General features: G+C 40.4%; 1 protein-coding gene across 1 annotated transcript; it reads left to right on the forward strand.

The window, feature by feature from the left end:
- The first annotated feature begins 336 nt into the window (after window positions 1-336).
- Window positions 337-19,739, forward strand: NUSAP1 (nucleolar and spindle associated protein 1). The gene is made up of 12 exons (XM_056852137.1): window positions 337-455; window positions 3,261-3,326; window positions 4,739-4,921; window positions 9,986-10,151; window positions 10,735-10,830; window positions 12,457-12,569; window positions 13,550-13,615; window positions 16,124-16,311; window positions 16,592-16,770; window positions 17,514-17,618; window positions 18,703-18,793; window positions 19,577-19,739. Exons 1-12 carry the CDS (start codon window positions 363-365, stop codon window positions 19,662-19,664), a joined length of 1,434 nt encoding a protein of 477 aa, XP_056708115.1. The 5' UTR covers window positions 337-362; the 3' UTR covers window positions 19,665-19,739.
- The last annotated feature ends 1,605 nt before the right edge of the window (window positions 19,740-21,344 follow it).

Below are 21,344 nucleotides of genomic sequence, written 5' to 3' on the forward strand. Positions count from 1 at the left end.
TACCCGACCGAATCACAGTATAAGAATCTCCAGTTGAATGAATCGTTTTGTTTTCATCCAAATTGGGGAGCCAAAGGCCTTTTAAAAGTAAACAGATGAATCGTAGGTTTCTATTGGTCGGGGCTCTCTTTCCCCTCCCCGCAGAGAGAGAGAGAGAGAGAGAGAGAGAGAGAGAGAGAGAGAGAGAGAGAGAGAGAGAGAGAGAGGGTCCCTAAACCAATAGAATAGCTCGCCAGGCGATTTTGAAAAGAGGGCGGGGCAAGCAGCATGTCCCGTGCGCGCGAGTTGAGCGGGTGGATTCGAAGAGCGACGGTTGAGCGCGAGGGTCTCTTTATTTTTGCACGGAGTTGGGAGAGTCGGCCATGGAGGCGATTTCTCCGCAGCAGTTGGAAACGCTCAGATACAGCGAGCTTCAGCGCCTGGCTAAAGGCGCGGGATTGAAGGCTAACCTCAAGGTGCGCGGGGGCTGGGAAGAAGAGCGGGGCTTTATCTGCGGTGGTCTGCTGGCCGGAGGAAACCAGGCCTGCCCTCTCCTGTAATTTTAATCGGCAGGTGCAAGTTGAAGCGAGACGGTTCGCCCTACAGATTTCTGCCGCTCGGCCGCGGCAGAATGGGGCGGGTCGGAAAACTGGTACCCTAAATGGAGGAGGGGGGGGGAGATAAAAAGAAAACGTTTGAGCTGCCCATTCCCCAGTGCCAAAAGACTGTTCTTTGTCACGGCTTTTTGACTTGTCTTGAGCCCATGCATTTAGCAGCTTCAGTTAAACAAATGACACTCGTCCTATCTAGGGAATGGAGCGACGAGAAAAGCTTCGCCTGTTTACCTTCTTAATCTCTGGCTATCGCGGCAGGAACAAGGCTAGCAAAACAATGCAGCAATCCTACCTTAATCGTGTTTTAGAGGCTAGGTGCAAACTGCGTGACTTTTACGTGGTGATACGTGGTATTACTCTTGGTTTTGCGCTCTTATAACATCGGGGAATACGAGAGATCTGATTATCCTGAACTGACAGCGATAGCTGTGTTAGTTGTATTTCCTTTGCTGCCTTTCCTCATGGTTCGAAGTGAGTTACAATTATAATAGAAAAAAGTTTGAGTCCAGCAGCACTTTAAAGTTAGTGATGAAGTGGTCCAAGGGAACGCTCCTTTGCTGCATCATGTCTACATAGAATCTCTGAAAATGGCGAGCTGGAATTGTGGGTTTAAGTGACACTAGCATGCTAATCGCACACAACTCTTTCTCTCTTTAATTTATATCAAGTGAGGCTATGGATATTCCTGATTGTGGTATTGGGCTGGATAAGAGCCGGTGAATTGAAGCTCAATCTGTATTAAGGGTGTGGTGCTGTCGTCTGGTTTGGGTGCTGATCAGGGGATTGGGAGACAGACTGCTCCAGCTGGGGTGAACACACCTGTTGAAGGAGCAGGCTCATATCTCAGGGATGCCGTAACGTCCAGATTTACAGGTGAAGAGACAACTCTCCGCTGTGGTCCATGGCACCTTTTTTCATCTGTTTTGGCAGCTGTGACTGAACCTTGAGAAGGAGGATCCCTGGATTAATAACCTCCAGTTTAGATTATTGTACTGTGTTCTACATAGACATGCCTTTGAGAACTGTTAGGAATCTTCAACTTGTACAGAATGCTGCTGCCCGTTTATTGGCTGGAGTCAGTTATAGTTATAATTTTGAAAAATATGAAGCCTTATAAGATCTGGGACCAAGGTGATTAAAAGACCTCCTACTCCTGTTTGGTTTTTCCTGGCCACTGCAAGTGCTCATCTGTGTGAAGTTGGGAACGTTGGCATATGAGAGAGAGAGCCTCTTTGGTGGTTTCCCTTTCTCAGTAATGCCCTCTCATTGGCAGTTGGTATGTTGTTTTTCTTGGCAGCTAAGAACATGTCTATATGGCCAATCATTTGGCTGAGTATTCTAAATTTTCTTCCTTTATACTTTGCTTCTCCATTTTATCCTCACAACAGCCCTGTGAAGTATGTTAGGCTAAGAGTAAGTGACTGACCCAAGGTCACCCAGCAAGCTTCAGTGGTAGAGTGGGGATTTGAATTTGGGTCCCCCAGATTCATAAGTCGGCTGCGACTTGACGGCACTTCACACCCACACAGAGAGATTCTAGTCAGACATTAACCAGTATACACACTGCTGTTTTCATACTGGTTATTGTAGTTTTATTGATCATGTTTTATTGTATGTTGCTTCAAGTACCGTGTGGAAAGGTAGGATATAACATATTTTAAATAGACTCAACATAATTTTAAATGATTTGTCTAGTGCTTGAGATAGCATCTGTTTTTAATCGTTAGTCATAAAGAAAATACTTTTGTGTGAGGGAAAAGGACTATATGCATATCACTTTTCTGCAGTGCATTTAAATGGCTACAATTTTAGTAGCATACTTCTTTTTCTCTAATACAGTTTTTCTACAGACTTCTGATGTGAAACATATTTCCATTAATGATATACTTAGAAATACAATTTGTGTAGTTTTCAAACCAGAAGTCCAATAGTTTTATTTATATCCCACTTTTCTCCAAATCCAAGGGTCTCAAAGCAAGTTATATTCTAAAACCAGGTAAAATCTCATTTCACAAAAAATACAGTACAAAAACGAGAGTAAGCTAGAAAGCAGATTGCCTGTCTACTTTAATAAGCCCTAAATTATTTGAGACTAAGGCTGTTACCGCACTAGATATTCCCAGCGATGTATTAAGAGTTTGAAAACGTTATAAAAAAACATCACTTTAAAAGGGTTTTTGGATGCCACGGCTAAAAAATGGTTGGAAGACATCTTCACAGCTAAAGGGACCAAACAAAGTGTGAACAGTATTTTTTATAACAGTTTCAAATTCTTAATACATCGCTGGGAATACCTAGTGCGGTAACAGCCTAGGATTCCTGAAGGCTGACTCTGCTTTTTTTTATGCGGGGGGGGGGGCGGTGCTGGTAACTGTTAAGCTTCTCTTCTTACAGTTTTATTCTGTGTGACATATTATATTGTAAAGTGTGTTTTTTATATTCTGGGAAGTTTTAGAAGCAGTGCCCCCAAAATGAGATATAATAAAACAGATATTTCAAGCAACATTAATAAGTGGAAGGAAGCAATGTTTCCTTTAACCATAATTTTGTATATTTACTAAATGATTTGACTTGCTTTATTGATTTTTGTGCTTCATGTGCTGAACGTTATCATTGCAACTCCAAGTCTGTATCTAGTGCTCAAATTATTTTGTAACTGTTTTATAGGCAGACAAGTTGTTAAAGGCACTGAAGCAGCATTTCTATGAAATCACACAAGAAAATGGAAATACAGTAAGTATATAAGTGTCTTGATAATGTAAGACTAATTTCCTGTTGCAGAGAAGAGTCCTAAAATTCAGCATTCTCACTCTGAAGGGGAGGGCATCTTCAGAGTGGGTGATTCCTTTCGCTTGCTCGGGAAGTATGAACAAGAACTTCGACTTCCTGTCTCTCTGAGGGAGTCGTTCCTCCTCATTTCTGTTCCTGCCTCGTGATGAAAGTCCTGCATTTCCCTTCCCTCAGCAGTTATTTTCAGGGATGTTCATTTCTGAATTCATGAGACCCGTGTGGACTAATAATAACCATACAGATTGGGAGGCTGCATTGGGGAAAAGGGGATGAAATTGCTTCATGGAGAACATTTCTGCCCTCCTCAGTGTTACCTCCCAACCCATATGGTTATTAGTCCATGAAAGTCCTGCGACTCAAGGAGTAAACATTCCCAGGGTCAGGATCATAAGGTCCAACCCAACATCATAAGAAAGATTGTGAAATGAACTAAACAGCTATGATATTGCCATAATAATTTTAGCGGAAAAACTAAAAGTACTGGGACTCCCAATCTCTGCTCCCTCTGACAACCTGGTTCCATCTCATTTAGTGGCAATCTTGAAGAGATTGAAGGAGTTAGATTGGGCCAGTATGGTTGGGAGGGCCAGACGTACTTGCTCCGGTCTGGTCTTGGGACTCCCCCCACCAGAGAAGCTTCCAGAGTTCCACTTTACGGTTTCAATCTTCTCACATTGTCGGGCTCTCCTTTTAGCTTGTTTAAATGCCTTTCCATCCATGGTCATGTTGGGCAGATATACCGGGATACCTTTTTCGGACCGTCTCTGCCCATGTAACATGGGCGAAATTGAAACGTTGGACCATCAGATGCTCCGCTGTCCTCGCTGGTCTCAAGATAGAGATGCTCTTATTGCTCCAATCCTCACCGGCTTGAACCTCCCTCTACATTCCTGGGTGTTGCTTTTTTTGCTTGACGACTCAACTAATGGTGCAGCCACATCGAATGTTGCCCGCTTTTTGGCCAGAGTGGCTACTCTTAAGAAGAAAGAACTCTCAACGCCTACCTCTGGCAATTTTTAGTCAGTTCGCTCCGCCCCCAGTTTATTTTAGTTAGGATTTTTACTTATTGGGCTGACGCCTAATTTTTAGCATTGTTAACTTAAGATTGTATTATCCTTAACATGTTTTACTATGTATTATGCTTCCTATCCTCCCTCGTCTTCTCCTCCCTTCCTTTCCTCCTTCCTTGGTCAAAGGCTGCGGTCATAGACCTAATAAAAATTATTATTATATTGCCATAATATTGTGTTATAGCAATTGGTGGTAGCTGAGAACTTTTACCACATTGCTTCACTGGTAATCAATAGTCTGGAAATAACAGTACATAGGAATAATATCCAACTTCTTTTGCACAGGTCAACAAAAGAGGCTCCTCCTCTTCGACACATACCAAAGAGCCTGATGGCAGTCAAATACCTCTAAATGAGACCTTTATCACCCAAAGGCATAGAAAAAAGAAGAGAGATGATGATGACCAGGGAAATCCAGAAAGAAAAGCTGTCCATGAGGAAAATCCAGAATTCTGTTCAGAGAAAGAGGTACCCTTATGTATAGCTTTAAATTAGAAATACTCCCAGCCTGTCAATAGTATTTTATACTGCGAGTTGAGGGGGGAAGTACTTTTTACTATTTAAACCCAGCAATATTTAATGTCTAAATGCTTTTGCAACATGAAGTTTCAGCAGTGATCTTAATTTGAGGGGTGGCTCTGGAATCTTATATAAGCTCAGCTACAAAGCAGAGTTATTAATCAATGCTGTCACTTATGCCCTAATTTTTTCAAAAAACTGTTTAAATAACTAAGCTAAAGCTTTTACAGTTTCTCTCTGTGAAAATACTCCATTTCCTGTTGTGTCTGTTCTGTGCAACTATCAACTTGTTCCCCTAACTTATTGTGAGGTAGGTGTAACTTTTATTGTGGATGTCTTTGTATATTTTCTAGCTTTTGGGCTGTTGATTGTTACCTGTCATCATCATCATCTTTGTTGTTTTTAACACTTCCAGCTGGTACAAATGTTAAGATGTTTTCTGCTGTTAGCATATCTAATTAGGGCTGTTGAATTAAAAAAAAATTCGGTATATTTCGGATTCGGCCGAATTCAGCCCGTTTAGATTCGGGATATGCCGAAGTCCGAACTCCCCCACTTCGGATCCGTTCAATTCGGCGGGAATTCAAAGTTGGGAAAAAAATTCGGCCGAATAAAGCCATTAAACACAATCACGCCTTTCCGCAACTCGGGGGGGGGCATTTTTGGGGTTAGAGGTCCCAAACTTTCAGCAGAGCTTCAAAGGAAGTTTATTGAAAAACTCCCCAAGTTTTGTAAAGATTGGGTCGGGGGGCTGAGATATGGGCCCTGAAAGGGGTCCCCCCCCACCCTTAATGTGCATCTCTCAGCAGAGCTTGCCGCCCACGCACAAAGCTCCCAGCCCCGACAACAGCTGAGACGTTTACAAAGCAACTGCAAAACAACACAACCTTGTAAAACAACACCTTTGCAACAGGGAAAACCAGAAGACACACAACTGAAACCTCCCCCCTCAAACCAGGGAGCAAGAGACTCGAGGGGGAACACACACCCCAGGCAGAACCGACGAAAGCCCCCTTTGGCTTCCCCCCCACCCACAGAAACTGCTCCCTCCCCACACACACACAGACTCTGCTTTCCCCCCCCACACACACACATACACAGGAGAAAAATTATAGATTAAAGCCCCCCAAGGGGTCTTACTGTGGCTGTCTTCTGTTCCATCAGAAGGGGCTGGGGACTGGACTTGTAATCCAAGATGATTCCAATTAGGCACGGGACGTTTTGCTGTGGAGATGCACACAGGATCGGCTGATCCATTCATCCCAATAGGGAAAAGGGGAAAGCCCATATCTCGGGACCCCCTGACCCAATGTTCACAAAACTTGGGTGGTCTCTTAAGAACACTGGTCTGAAACTCTGCTCAAAGTTTGGGATCTGCACCCCCAAAAATGCGCCCCCTGCAGCCATGGAAAGAGAAAAGGGGGGGAGGCGATATTTCTGCCCCCAGTGAACCCATCTTTACAAAACTTGGGTAGTATCTTAAGAATAATTGTCTGAAGCTATGCTAAAAGTTTGGGGGCTATATCCCCAAAAAAGCGCCCCCTGCAGCCACATAAATGGAAAAAGGGGGGGAGGGAAAAGGGGGAGAGCCCATATCTCGAGACCCCCTGACCCAATGTTTACAAAACTTGGGGGGTATCTTAAGAAGCTTCATCTGAAGCTCCACTGAAAGTTTGGGGTCTGTACCCCCAAAAATGCGCCCCCTGCAGCCATGGAAAGAAAAGGGGGAGCCCATATCTCGGGACCCCCTGATCCAATGTTTACAAAACTTGAGGGGTATCTTAAGAAGCTTCATCTGAAGCTCCACTGAAAGTTTTGTGTCTGTACCCCAAAAAATACGCCCCCTGCAGCCACAGAAAGGAGCAAATGTGCACAAGCACCCCACACACACACACACACACGAGGATTTCGCTCTCTCTCTCTCTCTCCCTGGCCGGGCCGCACATCAGCTGATTCCTCCAGTACTCAATCCTGACTGATTGGCCAGAAGAAGACCCAGCTTGGCCACCGATTGGCCAGGGGAGGAGAATGCTGCTTACTGACGGCCCCGAATTTGCCGAATTTATTTGCGAACTCGCTGAATTCGGCCCCCCCGGTTGCCCGCCAGTTTTGAGTTCGGTTCCTCCCGAACTAAAAACCACCGAATCAGGAGAAATTCGGCTGATTTTCAGTTCGGGCCGAACCGAATCAACAGCCCTATATCTAATTCTCAATCTGTCCCATCTGCAGATACTTAAATCTGTGGATTGGGAAGGAGAAAAAAAAACCTAGGGGAAATCCAAGTTCGCAGAAAAATCCTAAAAGTTAAAGGAAGGGGTAGCAGGATTATATCACCAGTTTTCTTGGTGATCATGCATGTTTTCATGCAGAAGTGAGCTCATATCAGGTTCATCTATTGGTCAAACTGATTGCATAAGGTTTTTCTTTTATCTGTGACGCCTAATTAAACCCATTACAGAAATATCAGGTTTATTGCTTTTAATAGAGATTAAGACTTAAATTTGGCCTTCTAACCTTGCTTTAAAAAAATAATGAACGCATATCAGATGAATTTTAGATGCACCTGTTTAATCAATTGTTAAAAGCCAATCATTTATCTAGATGATAATCACATTGTTAAATTAAAAAAAAAGATTTAACATAAGATAACATTGCTATTTTTCTGTATAAATGCATTAATGTAGTAAAGTAGGTTTCTCTGGATGGAACTCTCAGAAGAGATTAGGTGAGAATTTTGTGTGTGTGTGTAACTTGGTGTCAGGATACTCATGGTTGGATAATGTAGTTAGCCTTAGGCGCTTGCTTCCCAAGTAAAAGAACAACTAGTTTCTCTTCAGATCCAGACAACTGAATTCTTCAATATATAACACCAACTTGATAACAATAGAAAACTGCAGAACTGGATACAGGAGAACTATCTTTGTTGTTATTCTATATGTTAATTCAAATTTATAATCTCTGAGGTTTTTCTGCCAGCGTTCCCATGGGGAGGGGAATCTCCTCTTCTCTGCACTTCAGTGTAGCAACTCCCTTGAGACTGGCTGTAGTCAGGCTGCTGGGGCCTACCTATTTCCACAGCTATTCAGCCCTCCCTGGTCTACAGCTCTCAGGCTTCTTCACCTCCTGAGGGAATTCTCTGCTGCAGGTATCTGGACTTCAGCTCTGTCCTTGTCATCTGAAGTCCTTTAGAACTCTTTCTTTGTGTGTTTTTCTTGCTGATTACGCTAGTTCTCCTTAGAGTTTTCAATCCCCCTTCAAACTATAACTAGTGAGTGGCTCTTATCAAAGTTTGCTAAAGTGGCCAATAGGATTGCTGTGTTGGATTGGTTCCTCTCTTACTAGGCTAAGGACCAATACAACAGCCTATTTTCCTTCCTTTTTCTCTAACTGGTTAGCTTTACAAATCCTGATTTGCATGCTTCAGCTTTCTGATACACATAAAGACCTTATTCATTCTAATACATATACTTTTCTGTTTACAATCCTATATATACATGGTGTTTTTTTATTCACACTTGGATTTATAGAAAAATTTCTACAAAGTTTTAAGAACACTGAAATCTGGATTGCTTTACATTTCACTTATTGAAATGTGGTTGAGACATTGTATGAGATCTGGCGGGGTTACGTTATATAGAGTTAATCTTCACATGCTTGTATTTTCCAACATCTTGTCTAATAAAGGTAATTGTTTCTTTTTTCAATAAAAGATAGAAACTCTCTGGTTTGCTGGTAATAGTTCAAAGAACAGAACTCACAATTAATTCATTTATACTGTCAAAAATTAAAGATTGCAACAACTTCTAATTTGATAGGTCTTGAAGATGTCTGGGGCTAATAGTTCAAAGAAAAACTCTTAGAGCTATTTAGTCCAGATTTTCTACTTGAATATGAGAGCATATCATCTCATTACAGTGGGGGGAAAACTCCAAACTGAAAACAGTTGTCTGTGCAAATGCACGCGGTTGTTCTTCAGAGGCAAGCAAGCATGCAAGGAAGAAGGCAGTGGAAAGAACAAAAGCCATTGTTTTCTTCGCCCCCACACCACTGCAGTGGTGCAACTGGAGCAGGGTAGGGGAGGAAACAGATCCTGCCAGCTATCCCAGTTGCTGAGGTGCCAATGCTTTACGACCATCACTACCATCTTCTGCCAAGGCAGCACCAAAACTGGAGGCAAGCAGGACCCTTGGTGCTCCCCCTGCCAAGGTGGTGACAGTTGGGACAGGCAGGGGGCATGGCCAGGACTCCCCAGCCATCCTTGTTGCTGAAGCAGTGACGCTTTCCCCTCCTCCATGTCCCACCGTGTCAGCAGTGCTGGAGGCAGGCAGGGGAGGGGACACCAGAGTCATTGATGTCCAATGTCCACTGGCACCAAGACAGCAGCACTGGAGGTGGGCAGGGGAAGGAAGTGCAGAGAGTGACAGAGAAGAGATTGGGGAGAGGGAAGGAAGCAAAGGCAGGGGAATGGGATACACCCTCCCTGCAAGTTGCTTGTGGGTCCCTACTGGTCTACTACTGTCTTAAGGGTTTTATTCTGGTTTCTTGTTTTTGTGACAGATTATTATTGCATATAATGGTTTGTGTGTGTTCAGTAAATTTTAGTAATTCAACATTATTTTACATTGTTTGGTCCTGCACTCTAAATTCATAAGGCAATAGATCTAAAATAGTAAAAAGTCATAATCTACACTAAAACTCATAAAAACCAGGATGTGCAGCACTACAGTTTCTATAGGTTGCAAAACTGGGTTTTTCTCAGCATGTTTTTAACAGTTCAGAATGCACGCAACTTTTGAAGGCTTATGAATGTATGCATAGTCTGCGATTTTTAAAAGTGTGCCAATTCCACAAGCTATAGATATTTTGTAGGCTGCATGCCTCCTTTCTTTGCATTTATTTATTTTGTCTTGGCTAGGTGTAGGCTACCAGGGAACTTCACACTGTGCATTCTGAGCTAACATCAGTGTCATGTATTCCTGTTCAAAGTATCTGACCAGTACCTTTGGTCTACAGATTTCTTCTGAGCCAAAACAAAGCGAAGAGCCACAGGATTCTGGATCTGAAAGGACGCTGAAGATGAACCAACCTGAGCATTTGACAAGCAGTGGGATCACAAAGAATGTAGCTACTCCAAGTCAATGTAAAGAGGGGATTTCTACTAAACGTGGGAGACTTGAAAGTAAGCTGTGCTCATGAAGTAGAATACTGGTTCATTTTGTTATGATAGTGTAGAACAGTGGTAGGCATCTTGTTTAGCCCTCAGATTTTTACTGGAAAACATAAATTCAAATTTATTAAAAAGATGATTTTTGGAATTCAAATAATTGTTTGGAGACAGCAAAAAAAGCCTTTGATTACTGCAATGTGAGCGCATTATATTCTCTCAAATGATTGTTGAGAAGAGCAGGCAAGATTTCAGGTGGTATTGGGCCTCTTATTTAAAGGGTTCCGTTGTATTTGAACAATAATGGATTGATGATATAATCCTTTGATGACAAACTGTTTAGAACAAGAGCTCTGTTTTATTTTTTATTTTTAAATGTTCATGATATTTAACAAAATTACTATTAACAAAATTACTATTATACAAAATAGTTGCAACAATTAAGTACAAAACTATAGCAAGCGTAAGAATAATTGTATGGAATCATTGATGAAGTGGAGGGAATCTAGATGTGCGTTGAAAAGCTTGAAAATTATGAGACTGGTTTGAGATGTTGTAGAATGTTCTAAAAAGCTTTTTCTTGATTTTCTGCAATCAGGTAAGACTCTTGTGGATCCTCCTTCTGGAAAGAAACCTAGGTATACAGTTAGTCTAGCAAAATCTGGGAGGACAAGATTTGCTTCTACCACTCCAAGTAAGTTGCAGGCAAACTCTACTAATATCCTAGAAATAAGTCTTAAGTCATCAGAGTCCCCAAACCATAGGTTTTGAAAAGGAAGTGATGCTTTTGATTCTTAAAGTGCCATCTGTTCCTTTTACAGGTCAGGTTAATGGTTTGTTTTCTGTTTTAGTTACTTTGAGTTGAGAAAGCTTTCCCGCTTAGATTTATCACAGGAAGAGTTTTCAAGGAAATCTTGTTGCTTGTGACAGATCAATTATAGAAATAAGAACATTTAGTATTTCCCTCCCAATATTAAGTATTACTTGAACTATTCAGTACCTCATCTGACACCTATGTACATTTCTGTTCCTTGATTTGTGAATTGGTTTCAGCTAAGGGAATTCTAATCATAGAACAGAACTCTCCAGCCCCGGAACAGTCTGTTGTGAGTGTGGGAGGGGATATACAGCAGGGTAAGGGGACTTGGCAAAATCCCCAATGAGAGAAGTGCCCTTATATGAGAAGAACATTGGAACGACCCAGTGTCCAAATCAGCAACACAGTAAATACCAAGGCCCAGAAGAGGAGAAAACCAGACACCTATCGAAACAAGATAAAATTACTTTTCCATAAAGTGTTTGGCATAGATTACTATCCTAACCAAGTGGTTGAGAAAGTTAGACAGCTTAAATTTGTCACATTGCAGCAGTTTATGAGAACTGTTATCATGATCAGATGTATATGGTGTCTCCAGGTTTATACACAGTTATGAACACTTCTGATTTTTTCCCCCTGAAATAAAAATGAAATAAGAACTTGTTCCTTTGTTAAAGAAAGCTAGTGTGGTAACTTCATTGACTCATGAGACCAGTTTATGTGGTAAAAGCAGCAAGGTAATAGAAGGAAATCAAATCTGCAGCTGAAGAAAAAAAGGATAATTATTGCTAAATACTAAGGAACAAAAACATACTGGTTTTACGATAACTGGAACAATAGTGCATACTTAAACAAATATTAATTGAACCTTTGCAGTGTAGCCCTAAGCAAAATTGAACACATTTAAGAATATTGAAATTAATGGGCTTAGAAGATGACTGTCTTTTGGATTGCAGTGTTCATTTACTATATAACGGTATACAATATGGTTAAGGAATACTTGTATTTGTAACTGTTTAACTTAAGAAAAACAGATGAAAGATGTCTCCTGCTTAACAAAGGAATCTTAACTAAGTCTCCTTTGTCACAAATATTTCACCATTATTTACTGCCTTATGACATGTTTTTGGTTCCTTTCTTCAAAACCTAATAAACAATGTCCAAACAGTTTGTTAAATGAATGGTGGGGGTTGTATATAGTGTTCCTCCTGGTGTGTTTACAAGCAAAAGAAAAGGATGTGCATTCTTCCACAACTGATCACTTAAAGAGAAATGAGATGCATTCACCCGTTTGGAGCAGTTGAGTAGCTTTTATTTTTCAGTGGTAAATTATGTTTAAAATCTTCTGATAAGCATGAGTTAAACAGAAGAGATTGCTAAAGATACTTTCTTTTCCTTGATATCTTTTTACAGGCCAGATATCATTTTGTTTTCATTGCTTGGGGAAAACTTTTAATATGTATACTTCTGAAGTAAACCACTATGTTTGTTTCAATTACACAGACTTCAAGAAAATGCATGAGGCCCAGTTCAAGAAAATGCTATCTATTGATGATTATGTTGAAAGGAAAACTAAGATGATTAAAAATTTCAGTAACACAGTTAACGAGGTCAAGGTGAGTACTGGAATTTTTCCTGAAACTTAAATATCTTTGATTTTTTTTAAAAAACAGCTTCATTCCAATTGTGATGTGGGTTCCAGGACAGAATCTGAATAACCCTGAAACATCATTATCATTTAGCTTTCCTTGCCCTTGAAAACCTTTCTGCGGACAATGTGCAAGTCCTTTTCCTGGGCTAAGGGTTTCTTCCTGCAAAACAGCTTGACAGTACAGTAACTTGGTAAATACTTTCTTCAATTCCATGTCTTTTCTAGTTCTGTATTTCTCCACACTCCCATTTGTCTAGGCCCAATGCTTCCTTGCATTCCTTGTAGGATTTCTTTAATCTTTTCATGACACTAATGCAGGTGCTGAAATTAATTCCTCCCTATAAATCTTCTGAAAAGTGACCTCTGCAAAGCTTGACACTTGAGATTCACTAGATAGTAAATAATATCAGTGTATGATATCCACTGGTACTGGATTTCATTATTTGAATATTGTATCTTAGAGTTGTATAAGTATCTGGCAGTTGATATATAATCCTCCCATTACATATGAAGGTTGATGTCTTTTGGTATTTGATGCCTCACAATACGACAAAAGCCTGCTCAACTCAGCTAGTCACAAACAATCACAGTGCATTGCATTTTGACAGCAAATTCAAAGTATTGGTTTTGAAACTAGATTTCCCCCCTAGATTTTGGAAAGCCTTTTCAGCCCAGCCTTATGACATGTCAGCTCTTTTCCACTTTATGGGTCTTGTATTTAGTAGCAGCACCACTAATAGCTACTGACTGATCACAGGCACTTATATTTGTGATAGGTTTGAAGGATGGGTCTGAATTCCTATGAAATTAGGTAAAATAAAATAACTGGTTGGTACACCTGTCTTGTCTTTATGGGTTAGAACAGCATCTGCAGAGAAACCCTGAGATTTTATTATAAGTACTTGTTATACAAATGTTATGCCGTTTATTTTCCAATTCTGGTAGATGCTGGCTAAGAAAAGTAACTATCTGAAGACTTCTCAGAAAGAAACTCCAAACAGTAATTCCAAGGTGAGGCTTTACCAAAATAAATTCTCAGTTAAAATGTTAAACAGATGGAGTTGGATCCTATGAGTCCATTCTGCTAATTGCTCAGCATCCTGTCCATGGAGAGACGTGCTCGCTAGCACAACACATTTTGTGCTAGACCAAGGGTCTGCCATTAGCAGAATGGATTTATAGGATTAGGGGAGGGGCTTTGTTCTCTCTCACTCCAAATCAGAAAGGCCAAACTAAAATTTGTCACGGGTCAGTGCGTTTCAGTGCCTATGCTCTTAGAATCGACCCCTTCCTGAGAAGGAGTATGTTATCTTATTCAGTTAGACACCTAATAAGCAGGACTCAACTGCTTCTTACCGAAGTAAGCTTTCTCTTGAAGTGCGCCAATAAATTATTAAAAGGGACATAAATGTATGTACAGTTTATTTTACATAATATATATGTGTAGATGGTTACAAAGTCTTAAAATGTTACACAAGTTCAGACATTATCTTGAACATGTTCATGTTGCAAGAAATCTTAAACAATCTATGCCTCTATATGAGAGAGTATCAAATCTTAAAACAATAATAATATTTCATTCATAATATAACAGTTACAGAAATCTTGTAAAAATGGTTAGTTCAGTGCATAAAATCTGTTTTAGTTAAAAGTATCTAGAATATCATACTAATAAACAGGCATACTTTACCCAATCATGTCAGTTGTGAACCTCCCAGTACAGCAGAACTAGAAAGATCTGAAAAGTTCATCCATTTTAAGGATGAATAGACCTTTAAGGTCTTCTATGTGTTATTTTAGCCTTTGAGTATCTTTGTTGTATGCACAGGTTAGAAAAATATCTAAGTGTTCTCAGCCTATGAAAGGCCTGTGATCTATATTGAGATCAGGAAGATTTGTGTTTGTGTGCAAAGCTAAAATAGCTTTCAGCTTTGCATAGCTTTCTATGTGTAGTTATGTGAAAGCTTAAAGCTGTGTAAATGTTAAAGAGTTCTGTGTAAGACTCTGTTCAGAAGTCTCTTTGTTTATGCCAGTATTAGAGAGATCTATGTGTGAAACTTTAGTTCAATGCAAGAGCCAAAAAGCTCCATGGACCTTAATCCATGTAAAGACTAAAGAGTTCTGTGTAAGGCTGTGTACTAAAATCTCCATGTTTGTAAACTGGGATGCCTATGCAAAGGCTTGATAGATCTTAGTGAAAACCCATTAATCCCTGCTAGAATCAATGAGATCTCAATGCCTCCATATAAAAATGGAGAGATCTACGCTCTTAGCACCAACACAAAGGTTGTCGAAGGCTTTCACAGTCAGAGTTCATTGGTTCTTGTAGGTTATCTGGGCTGTGTGACCGTGGTCTTGGTATTTTCTTTCCTGACGTTTCGCCAGCAGCTGTGGCAGGCATCTTCAGAGGAGTAACACTGAGAGACACTGTCCTTCAGTGTTACTCCTCTGAAGATGCCTGCCACAGCTGCTGGCGAAACGTCAGGAAAGAAAATACCAAGACCACGATCACACAGCCCTGATAACCTACAAGAACCAACACAAAGGTTGATTCTAAGAGTCTCCATCATACTTAGAAGATGGAGCAGTCTGTAGGCATTCTGTCCAGATACCCAGTCCTAGCAAGGGCTAGTTATCTGAAAAGAATCCCCCATTTAGAGAGTTCTCCAGTCTCACAGGAAGATTTGTAAATGTAACAGAAATCTAAGTATCCAGCACTCGCAAGGGCTAAATACTTAGAGGGACTTTTTAGGCAAGGAAGTCCTAACCCATATGGAAGGTCTGAGAGCCTTAATCCATGCAAGAATCAAGGTCTGAGAGCCCACATCCCATGCAAGGGTTGGAGAGGTCCATTCAGGCAATCAGGTTACAACCTGTTAGGAACTCTAACCCTTGGTCAGAAAGCACCTCCCTTTTATATGTTTTTGGAGACCTGGTTTTCCAGATTTTGTTCTTATTTTGCACACAACTACAGCCCCCCATCCGGATTCTGCAGTTGTGCACCACTGTTGTGTGGATTCCACATGGATACCATATAAGGAAATCCTCTTCCTGGTCACCTGTCAATCATAGCTTTATGCTTAATAGCCAGTTTATGTCTGCATTTTACATCTTATGTCGTATCTTGCTGTGTAGTGCCCTGCAGCATCCTGCTTAATCAGGTAGGCTACTATTTGGATTCCAGAAAGGTTCCGAAAGGTCACTGAGTGCTCTTGCCTGTATTTTAAACAGGGTCAAATGGTCAGACATGTCTAGGCTTGCCAAGTTTCTGCTTGTATCAAAGGAAAATCCTACACCGCCTAGCATTTCAAAGACAAAATCATTTCTGTTGCTATTACAAACAACCTGTATATATTTCAAGACTAAATGATTTAGGGCTAACATTCTTAACTGAGTATTCTATTGCATTTAAACTTTAAATAGTGAAAGTCTGCAAGATACACGTGCTTCTATTAGCCTAATTGTCTCATAAGTGCGAGAGCCTATAACAAATTGTTAACCTCTCCTCACATTTTGCAGACATGTTCCAGTTTCAGAGAGTTTTTATTAAGCCCTCATCCCCATGGGAACAATTGTGTGACTACACGTACCCCTGCAAGCCTGCAGCGCTCACCACACTGTTCTAACAGCAATGGAAATAAGAATATGTTAACTCGGAAATCAGCATTCAACTCAACTACTCTCTCTGCAGTCAAAATGAATGTCAGGTAAACAGCATCCTTAAGGGTATCAAATTTATGAGAATAGTTGGAATTTGATAATCTGAAGACCAGTTTCTCACGAGGTTATGTAACATCAGAGTTAAAACTACAAAATGTTTAACAACATTTCTTTAAAACTTTTTTGGGACATTATTGGGTTCTGTTGCATGTTCTCCTGAATTTGTAATAGATTTGGTATTGGGGCAACGGGCAACTTTTCAGGTGAAATGGCTTTAACGAATAGCTGAAACAGAGCTGTTAGGTCCATCTAAAGCATTTTCTTTAGATTTTCAGAAGCCACCAAGGATAATGAACACAAGCGCTCTCTTATCAAGACTCCATCTAGAAAATCTCCATTCCTGAACACCTGCACCCCAGATAGCCAGAAGAGCCATATATCTGTATCTAGAAAGGACTTTGAGGGAAGCACAACAAAATGTCAGTTAACAGGAAGCTCAGACTCTGGTAAATATGAATAAACTTACAAATAAACTGGACCATTCCCTTCTTGCTACGAGACAGAAGGGACTCTTGTGATATGAAATACTGCTGCAGTATGTAGCATTACACAAAGTTAGACTGGGTTTTCTGCCTTCTCTGTGGTTAAGACTTTTAAAAGGACTTTATGCTGGGCGGATAAGAAAGATATTTTAGCATTTAACAGCTTTGCCTTCTACTATGCAGCCAGTGTGCTGATATACTTAAAGACTGTTTGAAGGCTTTGACTGGGATCTGTCTTCCTTCCTTCCTGTCTTGTTTAGTGTCTTTAGGGAACTAAAGCTGATGTGCCACCACTCCTCCAGTCTACCACTCCTTGTATACACTATAACAGTGGGAAATAACTGATCTTATGAGAAATACCTGTGTGTTAGAAGTACACTACTTCCTAGCCTTATCCTTGAAACACAATTCTGTAATGTAAAATTTGTAATTATTCCCCCCATAAATAAAGTGACTAGGGAAATGAAATTTTGTTTCAAGGAAGATCAACTAGATTATCCTTTAAGTGTTTGCTTGTGCTTTGAGAAGTTTAATAAAAACCTTTTGTTGCAAATACAGCCAAAATTGGGTGCTATATTAATTGAATATACTGGAAGAACAAGAGACTACAAGTAGAAAATAATTTACATTTGTGGGCTTATTGCCAAGTTCATCTGATTTGTTTACTGATATTTAAGTGTACTATCTTTTTCCTTTCCTTCCCCCAGCTGTTATCAAGTTTGAACCGACAGCAGAACCGACAAGCACCAAGAAGCCAACATTTGATCTCAAAGCTAGTCTGTCAAGGCCACTTGGTTATCAGCCTCACAAAGGTGGAACGTGTAGAAACAATCCCTCTAGAAAGTGTTTTAGACAACAAGGCAGCAGCAATCAAGTCAATATTTTGATTTTGCTCAGATGCTGCACAGACCAGAGTTGAAAAGTTGGTCTGTGTGTGTTTCCTAAGGTTTTTAAACTCTCAAAGCATTTCCTAGAGTATACTGAGGGTGTATATTCTCTTGTCTCATATAGTTCCGTTTAACTTGTCTTGGCTAATAAAGTATGTGCTTGGTTTTGATTACAGCCATACTGAAGCAAATAAAGACTATGCTAATTACTTTTGATTTGTTCTTCCTCATTGTACAGCCATAGCACAGGGCAGTCTAGTCCTCTAGACAGTGCAGAAAGCCCTACTACCTGGCTGTGCTCAACTAGGGACTTCTCATCTGCTGCTCTTCCACAAAGGAGCAAGACATGCCTTTCTGTGACTGCTATAAATACTAAGCAATTAGCCTTCTCCATGTTTTGAATTCCTCTGTTAGAATGACTGGTCTCATTCTTTTTATTGTATTAGTAGTTTGTTGTTCATAGATATATCTTGTATTTTGCACAAAAGTAATACAGTAACTATGAGAGTTCATCTCCAGTAGACATGAATTCTGCCTGCTGCAATCACACTCTTGATTCTGAACTTACTTTAGCTAGATTCAAGTCCAGTAGCATCTTAGAGACCAACAGGATTTTTGGGGTATAAGCTTCCAACAGTCAGAGGTATCTGATGAAGGGAACTTTGACTACCAAAAGTTTATATCCCCAAAATCTTGTTGGTCTCTAAGGTGCTAAGGTGCTACTGGACTTGAATCTAGCTGTACTGCTGCAGACCAATGCAGCTATCCTCTGAACTTATTTCAGATGCTCACGTTTTAAGAAGCATCATCAATTTATAGATAGTATTTTGCATTGCTAGGTAGTCACAATCCTTCACGGAATCGTTACATGTAAAAACAAAATTGATAGACTGAAATTGAGACATACCATTTGCCTCTGAATTAGCTCAAGGAATATATGCAGCTTCATTAAAACGGAGGACAAAGGTACCCCTGCTTATCTGGGCATGCTTTCCTTCTCTGTAAACAGGAAAACTGAAGCCTTGGGGTAAAGAGAAAGAAAACATCCAGAGTGCGAGCTCCCACAAGAGAGATTATAAACAGCCAATTCTCACAACCCGGTGAGTATAACTTTTCAGATTCAAGATGCAGGGTGGTTTTAATTCCACTATAGACTATTGTCAAGAGTGATCATCCTTACTTATACACCTCTCCAGCTCCCTTATGAAACAGAAAACAATATTGCTCAAATCCTATCCTTCTATTGTAACCAAACTAAAAACTGATAAAATCTATCCAATGTATGAGCTGCCTGCTGTGCTCCATATATGTGCCATATCAACTGATGATTAACTTCTTTCAAGACACAGAAATTGCTTAATCTGGTATGCAGTGAATGAGATTTCTAAAGTAAAATCCTAAATACCCAATGTGGCTTTCAAAACAGACTATCATAAAACATTAAGTCAGGAAGGAGAGCCAAAGAAAAGATAATGTGTCTATTTTCTTCTACCATACACGAGCTAGTGACAGTAGTTGGTCTGAAAAATAGCAGTCTGCCCAATTCTTCTATGAACCCCAACCCCAACAAAATTTTGCAAATAATAATAAGAGTGGACATAATTTACAAATCTGGGCATGCAGCTTCTTCGACTGAGCCAATGGCTCATCAAGTTGAGATGTGACTTCATGCTGCAACCTCTAGTTTTTGTGGATTGAAAAGACACTTATATTGCTCATCTGTCACAATTAGGAGGGCCTTTTGTAAAATTGATCAATTCCCCACTTTGGATCTGGAAGTATTACAACACAAGAACATTTCACAGTCTGTCTCATCTATGTCCAATTTTGTTTATTCTTGCATTACTCTTGCACCAGCCTAATGTGATACTTTTAACTTTCAGAGAGGAGAGGCGAGAGAAACATGAGGAAGGGAGAAAACTGAGAAAAGACAAGGCACTTGGAATCCGTAGAGGATTGACTCTTGCTTAGGGCTAACCCCAAAATTGCTCTGTAAATAGCATTCTACATGCAAAATTATTTCCTACTTTCTTGTAAATATTTGTGCTTTTTTCTCTATTCAGTAACTTGCTTAAGATGGTCTGTTGTGTGAACAGAACTAATCTAATGGGCTTTTAACACCATTTAATTCAGTTATTTTAGCTAATGAGACACAATCTTAAAAGGCCGTAAGCTACAAAAGTGCAACTATTGCACTGTTAACCTAGGCTATATTTTTCAAATGTATATCAAACTATTTTAGACTGGTTGGAAATGTACAATTTTCTGCCGAAAGGCGATTCTGGTTTGGTTTTTTTACTGTATTTGGAGGGGGCAAAATAGAAATGTTTTTATATGCATGATTAGTTGAAGAGAAAATAAATGTTTACGTAATTAAAATAATATGGCTGTTGATGGTATTTACATTTTGAGTACAAACTACTACATAGCTCCTGTCAAATGTGGCTTTTTATAAATGGTTCTGTGCCTCGAACCCACTGCAAAAGACTGTTGGCTCTTGTGGGTTGGGGAGCCATTTTTCCACTGTGCATGTTCAGGCTTTTCAGTACAACACATTAGTGACTTCTATATACCCATACGTCTACACTGAAAAAATGGAACAGCATTTTAATATACTTTGGGGTGCTGAAGTCTTGTATGGTATGTCAATATTACTACCACCAGAAGGAGAAACTGAACTACTTTGTCTAATATAGTGGTACTTATTCCACTGTGTACAGAAAGCCACATTTGCAATTACCAGCAGCACCACATGACTACTGTGTGCCCAGTGCACCACTCCACCAAACACACATATGGTAATATGTCTTAAGTATGTAACTTCTTAAAGTACCAGTGTATTTCTGTGCATGTAGGGTTGTCTCTATGACTTAGACCTTAGCCAGTCCTCAAGTAGCTGGATTGAGGGGAAGGGCTTTCCCCTCGCCTCAGTATGAGGCACAACAGGTTGGGTGAGAGTTAGATTGCCAAGGTGCCTGGAGAAAAGGGAAAACTACCATCACCACCAACCCCACTATGGCTGGTTTTCCCTTTCTTGGGTGCTTCTGTTATGGTTTTACTATTTTCTCTACAGTCAGCTTGCTCTCCTCCCAGCAGTTGCCCCAGTGCTGGGATCAGGGCACAGAGACATTGGGGGGGGGGAGGTGTTGAAAAGACAAGCCCTTTACTTCCTCACCCAATGAGGTTCACATCTTGCCCATCTTCCAGTCCTACCAGCAGCAGTTGTAAAGTGGCAACCACAAGCCATATCAGGCAATGACCTAGACCACTCTTCTGGAACATGGGGAGGGTGCAGCATTGGGGAAGAAACAGGTGGCATGTCAAAAACCACTTGATCAACATCTGAGTTAAGATACAAATCTGTCATACTCCTCTATTGGCATCTAGTGCAGGGAAGACACCTAGGCAGCCCTACACTGAAAGGTATCTGCTGTCTCATTAGGACAGGACAGAAAGTGTCATAGTGCTTCTGGTCACTGGGAAGGTTATCAGATTAAGTTTCCTCCTCTTATACTTTCCTTTGGGACTGAAGAGGGGAAAGCATTAAACTTCAGAGTGCTTTGCCTACCTTGTCTACAAGTATTATCCTTGTATCTGATTCAGCTGGTAGACTAACATGTCTGTAAATAGAAAAGAGCAAGAGTCCAGTTG

This window comes from Euleptes europaea, chromosome 6 (genome assembly GCF_029931775.1).
Source record: "Euleptes europaea isolate rEulEur1 chromosome 6, rEulEur1.hap1, whole genome shotgun sequence".
Classification (NCBI taxonomy): domain Eukaryota; kingdom Metazoa; phylum Chordata; class Lepidosauria; order Squamata; family Sphaerodactylidae; genus Euleptes; species Euleptes europaea.